The sequence below is a fragment of the Nothoprocta perdicaria genome, unplaced genomic scaffold (genome assembly GCF_003342845.1).
Source record: "Nothoprocta perdicaria isolate Ctin4 unplaced genomic scaffold, notPer1 scaffold_2, whole genome shotgun sequence".
In the NCBI taxonomy this organism is placed as follows: domain Eukaryota; kingdom Metazoa; phylum Chordata; class Aves; order Tinamiformes; family Tinamidae; genus Nothoprocta; species Nothoprocta perdicaria.
The window spans coordinates 2087574-2097151 of record NW_020455204.1 but is presented as its reverse complement, the minus strand read 5'-3'; the positions used below and the strand labels follow the sequence as shown (position 1 = coordinate 2097151).

At 49.7% G+C, this 9578-nt stretch overlaps 1 protein-coding gene across 1 annotated transcript in view; it reads left to right on the top strand.

Moving 5' to 3' along the window:
• The first annotated feature begins 2064 nt into the window (after positions 1–2064).
• LOC112945995 (T-box-containing protein TBX6L-like) overlaps positions 2065–9578 on the top strand; it is a 9072-nt gene continuing 1558 nt past the window's right edge. Inside the window, exons 1-8 of the mRNA XM_026037753.1 lie at positions 2065–2235; positions 5430–5574; positions 6513–6615; positions 7181–7345; positions 7621–7767; positions 8222–8292; positions 8761–8852; positions 9292–9484. Coding sequence (XP_025893538.1) covers positions 2220–2235; positions 5430–5574; positions 6513–6615; positions 7181–7345; positions 7621–7767; positions 8222–8292; positions 8761–8852; positions 9292–9484 — 932 coding nt within the window. The 5' untranslated portion in view covers positions 2065–2219. The remainder of the gene's footprint in view (positions 2236–5429; positions 5575–6512; positions 6616–7180; positions 7346–7620; positions 7768–8221; positions 8293–8760; positions 8853–9291; positions 9485–9578) is intronic.

Genomic DNA, 9578 nt, shown 5'->3' with positions numbered 1-9578 from the left:
CTTTCTACAATTAGAATACTCGCATTAGAAAAGCAGAGCTTGGTGGGCAGGTTTGCTGCTGGCTTTCCTTTCATAGCAGAGCAGAACAGCAAAAAAAAAAAAAAAAAAAAAGAAATTCCACATTTTATTCTATTTGCATCTGGTAGTGGCTGTGCAAGTACAAGCATAAGAGGTTTGATCTCAGTACTTTTTACGGTCCAATCTTTCACCTTCTAATTTATCTTTTCACATATGTAGTAAAAAAAATCCCCAGTTGAGTGACAGCTGAGCTATAACTTACTGTTGCTCTACCACGATAGTGGCTTCCGTGAAGGTACTGAGGTCCCCAGGTCTGGACGTGCCCTGAGTTAGCTGGCAGAGAACAGCTGTGGTCTTCTCTTTAAAATGGTTAGAATGTAGTTTATTTAAAATGATAAAATGGTCAGGTGGATCGAATGTGGTCTTTGAAGGGTGGTCTTTGGGTGCAAGAATGTGGTCTTTGAAGCAAGTGGATGAGCTCCTGCTATAAAAATCATCCTCAAGACTTCCGAAATCCTCCAGCCCYGCTTTTCCAAGTGTTCTCCCTGCCACCCCAAGCGCTGGCTTTTCTCGCTGCCACCACCAGCACTGACGCAATGTCCCTCTTGTGATTAAATCCCTTCATCTTCTTTGCGTGTCATTGGGCTGCTGCTCTGGAAGGCGATAACAGCAGAATTAAATGGATGACATTCAACTRTAGAACTGTCAGTCGATTCAGAATATGTTTTTGCACGTTAAAATTCAGATGTCCCATTAATGTCAGTGACAAAAGTTGTTTATTTTACTGAGAGCAAGAGCAGGCAACGAATGAGCTAGAGCCTTACCGCGATGCTCGTGGGGATGGAGTGGGGAGAAGGGTCCCTGGGTTTGCTGTGCAGGACCCAGCGCTGCCCTTGCAGGCCGATATCCTGCTTGATATCCTGCTTGTGACCTTGAGCGCTGTGGGAAACCCCACTTTTCACCTGCAAATCCTGATTCCTGCCCAGCAGCGCTGAGCTCCGGCCTCAGCAAGGCAGGGGCTGCTTTGTGCCCTGCAGCGTGGGGCTTGATTGCTCTCTCTTAGCACTTGCAGGCGCTGGTAAGCACAAAAGCTAATGGTCACACTTSCAGAATAAACTAATTAAGGACAAAACGCTGGAGTCCTTCAGGTTCTGCTCGGACTTTCAGTCAGTGAGAGTTGTGCCCTGAACAGGGACCAAATAAAACCCATGCCTGGTCCGTGCCTTAGACCCTTAGGTCACTGGCAGGACAGTGCCAGGAGAGCTGCGTGGGGACACGGCTGTGTCACCAAAGCAGTTGCAACCTGCCCTCGCAAGCGGGCAGAAGGGCCGTCATTAGATGTAGAGCAGGCTGCAGATAAGGAGCTCCTGAGCCTCCCGTGCAGCAGTGGGACAGTGCCATGGGAAAAACAGCGCGATAGCAGAGAGCTGAGAGCGCGGGGCTGCGGATGGAGACATGGGGTAGGTAAGTTGCATTGCACCATCAGATGAGGTTGAGTTGGAGGAGGATGTGTGCTGGGGAATGAATGCACTGCTGCAGCATCCCTGTTGCCAGAGCAGAGGTTGCTCCGAACTGGCATTTGGGATATTTGCCCACTGTGGGAGGAGCAAGCTTGAGTTCAGCATCTGATGCAAAGCAGGAATCACAGCAGAATGTCTCCATGTTCTAGAGATGAAAATTCTCTCAAGTCCTCACATTAGTCGAAGGATCCTTTTCCTACTTGTTTAAGTTTTTTTTTCTTTTTTTTGGTAGATAACTCTTGAACTGATGCTTTTGGTCCTGTTTCTATTTGTTTAAAAGTGCGTTAGCAGTAAATCAAGGTGCATTTCCCCTGTAGGGTTTCCTGTATGTCAAAGCCATGTTAATTCTCTTTGATTTTCTTCCCTTAGCCCCAGCCATTGCTGCAGATCCTTCCTCTCTTTGTCCCTCTGGACATCAAAGGATTGCGAGGGGACAGCCCTGGAGAGAGGCTCCTCCCYGCTCATTAGCCTCCATAAAACAGGACCTCACCTTGGCTAGCTGCGCTTGGAGTCCCATCCTCATCCCAGGCACTCTTGACACTGGATCCCAGGAGGGAAAAGCTTTTGCTTGTGGCGGGAACTCGGACCTGCTTCGGAACTGGACTATTTTGGCTCCCCTCGTAAGGATTCCGGTGGCTCGCGCGGCTGTGCAGCTCCCTGGACTTCACAGTACATGGAAAAATGCAAGCGTTGCCAGGTGGGTGACCCTCCTCTCCTCRGTGCACAAGGAGAGAGCGTAACTTAGAGCATAACTTAGAGCTTAAGCATTCCCTATGGGATACCCACCAGCATTTATAGCGGCGTGCGCGTGGCCGGAGGGCATTTCCGAAGGTTTTTGTGAGGACAGAGGACAAATTGGGTTTCCGACCGTTCTTCGAGAGCCTTGGGGCTTGTGCAGGAGCAGCAGGGCTTTGCCAGCAGCTGTGCCCCTGGTTCCCTGCTCCGCATCTCCGTGCAGTGTCCCTCGCTGAGGGACAGAGATGCTCTTTGGGTATGGGCTGCGCAAGGTCTGTTGTTGTTTGTATGATGCTCAACTTATACTCKGGATATTGTGCTCTGTGTTGTCCTCTGCTACAAACCCTGCAGTTTTATCTAACTGCAGACGTCAGGGGAACCCAAGCCCGGATTTAGGCCTGGGTTTTTCCTCCACATCCGAAGGAAACAGCTATTTACCTCCTTTAGGTGGGTGGTTCATTTGTGTGTTAGAAATACATGGGTTCTCCTGGCGGCCTTTCTTCACCCCTGCAATGTGTTATTTGGTTCCTAAGAGGTAAAACAGCTGTACAACACCCCTATAATTTCCACCTTCACCATTGCTTTAAAGCATCCGCTCGGTGCTGAGCTTGACTCATAGTAATTTCTGCCCCATTGAGAGAATTTTGACTTTAAAAGCAAAAGAACCGTGAAAGTTGCAGATTATACGGTGCTATTTCAGCTGGTCCGAAATTCCGATTATTTAAGAAATCATCTCATTTTCTCAGTGCATTTTCTCACTTGGTTGTGACCCTATGGAAATATTCCATGCTCCTGGGAGGTGAAGCCACCGCTTGTGGAAAAGCCCTGGCTCTTGCCCAGAGCACCGGCGCTGGGAGACGTGGGGCATCTCCACAGGGTGGGACGCGTCTGTTGTCATTTGTAAGGGTGGAGAACACGGAGAAGTTCGGTTATTTGCAAGATGAATTTCTTGGATACCTTTATTCATCCGCGTGGATTTCTCATGTGCACTGGAGAGCTGTTAATGTTCAATTCCCTCTCAGAGAAGAGAGTGACAAATGTAAAAGTCGCCGTGCTGGTTAAGATGAGGGACCTGTTGCATTGGTGCCGCTTTCCCGCGTTGCAAACTGCACCCTCTGCCTTGCAGGACCCAAATGCACTGGGTGCCTGACAACTCAACCAGGGATTGCTGACAAACAAGTGGATTATTTTCTAGCGTCTCCTAGCTGAACCCCTTTTATTTTCCTCTTGTTTTTATATTATCACTGAACGACTTTTGTTTCTCTGTCTCTCCTTCTCTTCCCCAAGGCAGGAAAAGGACGGAGCAAACCTTTTCTAGGCAGGGAAACTGAAATGCAGACAGGCTGCTCTTATGTGTATCCAGACTTGGAAATCAGGTGTGGGATGGACATAGAGCTCCTAATTTTCCTTGCYTTTCTCACCGCAACTTCTTTCCCTTCGACATCCTCTTGGCAGAAAGAGTGTGTTTTAAAATACACCCCATGCAGTGTTAGCAACACTAGGATGCTGCTAATGAATCTCAGAATACATTAGAGCCAAAATTTCTTGGGAAATGTTGAATTCTCCTGAAAACAGTACTAAGATCTAAGGCAGCTGTGGGTGCTTTGCCGCGATCCTGCGGGATGTCCTGCCTATGGATGCTGCACCTTGTGCCCTCACCATGGCCAACAGCCTTTGATTTCTAACCATCCAAAAACTCTCTTCCCTTTAATTCCTTCTCCTTCATTCACTTTTTCCCCTCCATAAGMAGTCCCGCGCTTGGCTCTGTTGCCGTCTCCTCGAACATCCCCAAGCTGGCTTGCAAAAACCTGAATTGTAAAAGGGATTTGAGGGAAGGAGGGAGCATCTCCCCGGCTCGCGGGCTCCGCTGGTGCTCGGGGTGGCTCCGGTGGGAAACCAGCCTCGTTTTATGGAGACGCCTCCCGGCGCATGTGCCGCGCGGGGCGCCCCGGAGTGTCGTCTCGTGGCAGCTTTCATGTCCTGCGGGAGGAGATGAGGGAAGCTTTAGTAGGAACATGTTAACAGGCTAATCTCGGTGAGCAGGCAAGGTGTCACTTCTTAGCCAGTTCATTAATGTTGGATCAAAGCAGAACGAAGGGCAAAGCGTCCTTTTTTTTTTCTAAAATGCCAAAAGACCTTTAAAAAACAGCCACGTTAAGTTTATTTTTTCTTTCAAGTTTCTATTACTGGGGAAATGACCCCTTTAGGCTCACATTGGGTTGCTTTTGTGGAAAGATGCAGCTTTCTGAAAGGAAACTTGTTTTTGGAAATAACTCCTTACATTTCTTGGGTGTTGATTTGGAGAAAGTCAGGGAAGCTGTAGCGAGAGGATTCCCTCATCTCCCACCTGCCCTGAATAAGGTCTAAGAGGTAGGAAAATCTGCCCTATCTGCCCTTTAAGCGAGTAGCTGCTAAGACGTGACCTGGCAAAAGCAGCTGCCTCCGCTAAGCCGAGCCCAGCGCTGCCAGTCCCATCGGGAGGTGCAATGAGTTGCTCGGGTMGCAGCGTGGTGCGAGCTCGAGGGAATAGCCCCGGTCTGGCTCTGCTCCTCCCTTGTCCCCACTGGTGCTTGGGGCTTCTCTCTGTCCCCTCGTGGTCCTCGGGAGGTTTTTCCACCTCTGCCACCATCTGGCTGCTGTTTTCTCCCCCCRCTGCTTGAATGTGGTGAAGAGGGTTGGATAACCCTAACCCCATCAGAGCAAGAATACAAGTAGATGGTGGCTACCAGTAAAGGAAGTCRTGCTGGGTTTGTCCAGCAGGTAAACTTTTGACCAAGAACTTCCCAGAAATTCTTTTTTTGCAAAATTTTTGCAAAAGAACTTCCCTTAAAACCAAATCTGTTGCAAATGCCTACTGTGAGCCTCCTAAGAAAACCTTTTGCAGGCAAGTGATCCATTTCCTTGGAGAAGTTCCTCACGGTGTCACCTCCTCAGCACCGGGACCGTCCTTCCTCAAACCACAGGGTTGAGCTGCCGGGGCTGACCTGTCCCCGAAGCCCCCGCGGTGACTGGGGGCTGCGACGCCGCGGGGAGGAGGAGCGGTGGGAGCTGCTCCTTGCAACAGCCTGTGAAATGGGGCAGCTCCCTGCTTGCCGGCGCCGGCCCGGCCGTTTCCTCCTCGGCTGCCCTCGTCCCTCTCTCTTTCCCTCCCGGCAGACGTGAAAGCGCCGTGTGACGCCCTTCCTTCGCCCAGCCTGGAGCCCTACGCGCAGAGCTCCATCGTGGTCACCCTCGAGGACATGGGGCTCTGGATGAAGTTTCACCAGATCGGGACCGAGATGATCATCACCAAATCCGGCAGGTGAGGGAAGCCTAATAGCCCTTTCACTCTCTCCAAGTGCTTGGTTTTTGAATGCTGCCTCTTAAGCTGTTTTTTTTTTTAAGGCAATTACTAAGAATTGCTCTTTCAGGATGTCTTAGAAGTCCAAATTGTGAAGTGTGAAAGGTCACCGAGGGGCTAATGTGCTGGAAAAACTCTACTGTGATCTCAGCACTTACACTGCTGCTTTTCCTGTTGCTTTGGGGTTGCTCTAGAAAGTATCCCAGACTTCCTTTGCCTCCAACAGTCGTTGGCAGAAGYGGATGAGCATTAAACATCTGACTTTGATTCTGCATTTGCAGACGAGAACGTGACCTGGGAGAGCAGGGATCTGTGCCCACGGGCTGCTCTAAAAGTTAAATCTTAGTCACGTATTATGGAGTTTGTAATGAAAGAGTGCGAGATGTTAATGTCTTATGTCGAGACTGCTGTGAGATGGAATAATCTCCTCTAAGTAGGGAGGTGGGCGTCAAAGGCTGTTTGCCATGTCAGAAGATAAAGGAGGTAGTAGGAAGAACAGGAACAGAAAGCTGGATGTGCCTTCAGAGGAGCGCTATCCACACTGGCACATGCTCTTGTCTGCACGGATCTGTACTCCAGATCTGTGATAGCTGCAGAAAACTAGGGACTGTTACCAAATTTTAAATGTTTTATTGGACTTTCGCAGAGCTGCATTACCGAAATCAGAAGAACAAAAGCAATAACAGCATCAGGTCATTGGCGACTGCTGCTCAGTGAATTTAATAAGATGGTAAAAATGTGCAGTAGCTGATCTGCTGATATACTGCCACCAGCACTTTGCATCATGATGAGTAGACATAACCTGATGCTTAATTAGGTTATTTAATTAGATCACTAAACAAAATAAAAAAAGGCTTTCTACAAGATTTCTTACACTGTGTGTCTAATTTCTCCTTCAGACGAATGTTTCCACAATGCAAAATCAAAGTCTCCGGCTTAATCCCCTACGCCAAGTATCTCATGCTGGTAGATTTTGTACCAATGGACAACTTCAGGTACAAGGTATGTACTTTAAATAATAAAAGTTTTGCTGTCCTTCCATCTTATYCAAAAAAGAGATAGAACAAGCCTCTGTTACAGGCTCATGGGGGCTCTTGTGCTTCTCCTTTATTTATAATAAATTAATCTTCATGCTACACTGGCCAGGCTGATGAGCAAATTATCTTCAGACCAAGTTCAGAGGTGTTTTTCTGCCTCTCTGAAGAAAATTCAAAAGTAATTGGTGTATTTTCTGCCTATCTGATGTTACCTACAATTTGCCATTTTTGCCCGAGTAGCAGCTGGGAAGATGCCTTACAATTTTCCTCGTAAACAGTATGGCTTTGATCATGATTAATGTCAGACTTGATGTCTGACAGCCATTCAGACAGAGAGAGGAAAAACGAGACCTAAACTCCGAGGTGTTTCAGTAATACGATCGTGACTCAGAAGAGGGAATCTGCTGCCTGTCAGGATTGTCTGCCTCGGGGAAGCCCGTGAAATCAGATAGYGAAACAGAGCTGCTGGGGCCTCCCCGTGATACGAGCAGGTCTCTCAAGCTCTACATTTCCTTTTCTTCCCTCCACAGTGGAATAAAGATCAATGGGAAGTGGCTGGAAAAGCAGAGCCCCAGCTCCCTTGTCGCACCTACATCCACCCCGATTCCCCAGCTCCCGGCAGCCACTGGATGAAGGAACCTGTCTCCTTCCAGAAGCTGAAGCTCACCAACAACACGCTGGACCAGCATGGCCATGTAGGTTGTAGCTGGCCATGGTGCCCCACTCCCTGGGATAYGCTAGCTGGGAGTCTGTGCTACAAGAACAAGTTAGGTTTGTGAGAAATTAGATGATGTGGGATTTAAAAGGTATCCAAGTGCCACATCTTTCTTCCTTAGCCCAGCCCCGCGCCCTTTTAATGCCCCGGGGTTCCTCATTTGGAACGGGTGTCCTGGGAGTGTCCACGGCGCACGGCAGAGCACGTTAGCTGTGGTGGCACGTGGAAACCTTCTCTTCTGTCTGTCTGCACCAGATCATCCTGCACTCCATGCACCGCTATAAGCCTCGCTTCCACATCGTGCAGGCGGACGACCTCTTCAGTGTCCGCTGGAGCATCTTCCAGGTCTTCAGCTTCCCAGAGACTGTCTTCACATCCGTCACTGCTTACCAGAACGAGAAGGTACGTTGTGCAAGCACCACCCCTTGACACTGTCCTTCCTCAGCAGTCTTTTAAGGGAAGGTGTCTCCTTCTGACCTATTCAGTGTGGGCGCCTTTGGCAGGGGAGCTTACTTAGGAAGTCCTTTGAGGTGGCATCCACTCTGAGATGAGATGAATCATGCCCATTTYCTTACCGAGTGCACTGTCAGTGGTTAAAAGGACCCCAGATACAGTAAAAAGTCCAGATGTGGCTACTGACCTTGCGTGTTTCTCTGAAGAGATGAGTCCTACCCTGGGGAAGCCCCTGGGAAAGTCTCCTCTCTCTGTATCTGTTCCTAATCAATAGAGAGAACTGTTTGTAGGAGCTCAGATACAGTGACAAGGCCAATCCTGGTGAATACTGAGGTACAGGTCTTGAGGAGGTGAAGAACCCGACCACTCACTGTGACACTGAACCATGTTCCTTTATTTTAAGATCACAAAACTCAAGATCGACAACAATCCATTTGCTAAAGGCTTCCGGGAGCATGGAAAGAACACCCGAAGGTAAGCTGCTGCTCAGCTCCATTTGTTTCCAACTTCCTTCACTCGTGAATTTTACCCAAATCCATTGAGCAGGGCAAGCTCCGTAGAGCCAACCTGCAGATTGCCTCATTCTGGGAACGATGATGATGTCCCATTGTGATGATTATGATGTCCCATTGTGTCCCATTATTATTATATAATAATATATAGATATATTATTATATTATTTTATACATATGAAATATATATAAAATACATATTTAATATATATGGATTATATATATTTTATATATATATGTGCTTGTCATAGTTGAATACACACACGTCTATATTTATATATATATATATATGTATATCCCTGTGGCCACTTGCCATTGGGAAGGTTTGCTCTGTCCTTCCTGCAWCCAGGACTATTGTCCAGCCGCCCTCGCACGTCCATCTCCATGGAAAACCTTCTTACCCACTTCCTCTGGGTGCTTTCCTTTCCAGGGAAGGACGAGCCAAGTGCCAGAAATCCAGTCCCGCCAAAAGCCAGAAGAGGAAGCTGCCCGAGGAAAAGGAGCCCGCTGCTGAGGAACGTGGTAATATTGGTGGTCCCAGGCACGAGGGTCCGTTCCTAACRTGGCCGGGCCACGGGGAGGAGAAGGGGCAGTGGCCGAGCTCGGATCCGGGTCCTGCCACACAAATCTGCCCTTTCTGCCCTCGTTTCTGGCATCAGGGGGTGCGCTCCCTTCCCCAGCCCGAGGAGAGTTGATACCATTGGAAAAATGAGCCTAAAAAATGAGGTTGAGCTTCGTGCTGATGGTTCCTTGCTGCAGTTTGCAGCGCTGTTTGCACAAAGGTGGCAGCAGCAGGGCCCAATGGCACCGGGCGGCAGCAGCCGGCCCGGGGCTGGTCCCCAAGGCTGCAGGAGCCCCTTAGTGCAATGAGCCCCCTGCCCGCCCTGCGGTTTCACCAGTGGCCTCTCGCTTCCCCCCCTCTCATTTTCTCCCGTTCCCTCTTCTCCCTGCCGTGAGCCAGACTTCGGGAAGGACGAGGACGTGGGCGTGAAGGAGGAGAGCAACCCGGTGGTGGTGAGCGGCGCCTTCCCCTTCTGGGCGGCGGAGCAGAGCGGCGGCCAGGCCTTTCCCGCCGCGGCGCCCGCGCCGGCCGAGCCGCGCGACCCTCCGGCCAGGGAGCAGCAGGTGCCCACGCCGTCCTACCAGGCCTACCGGTGAGTCCTGCCTGCCTCGCCCACCTCCTGCTCCCTGGTTCTGAAGGGAAAGAGACAGCGCAATTGGCTTCTCTCTCCTCTCTCCTTCTCTCTC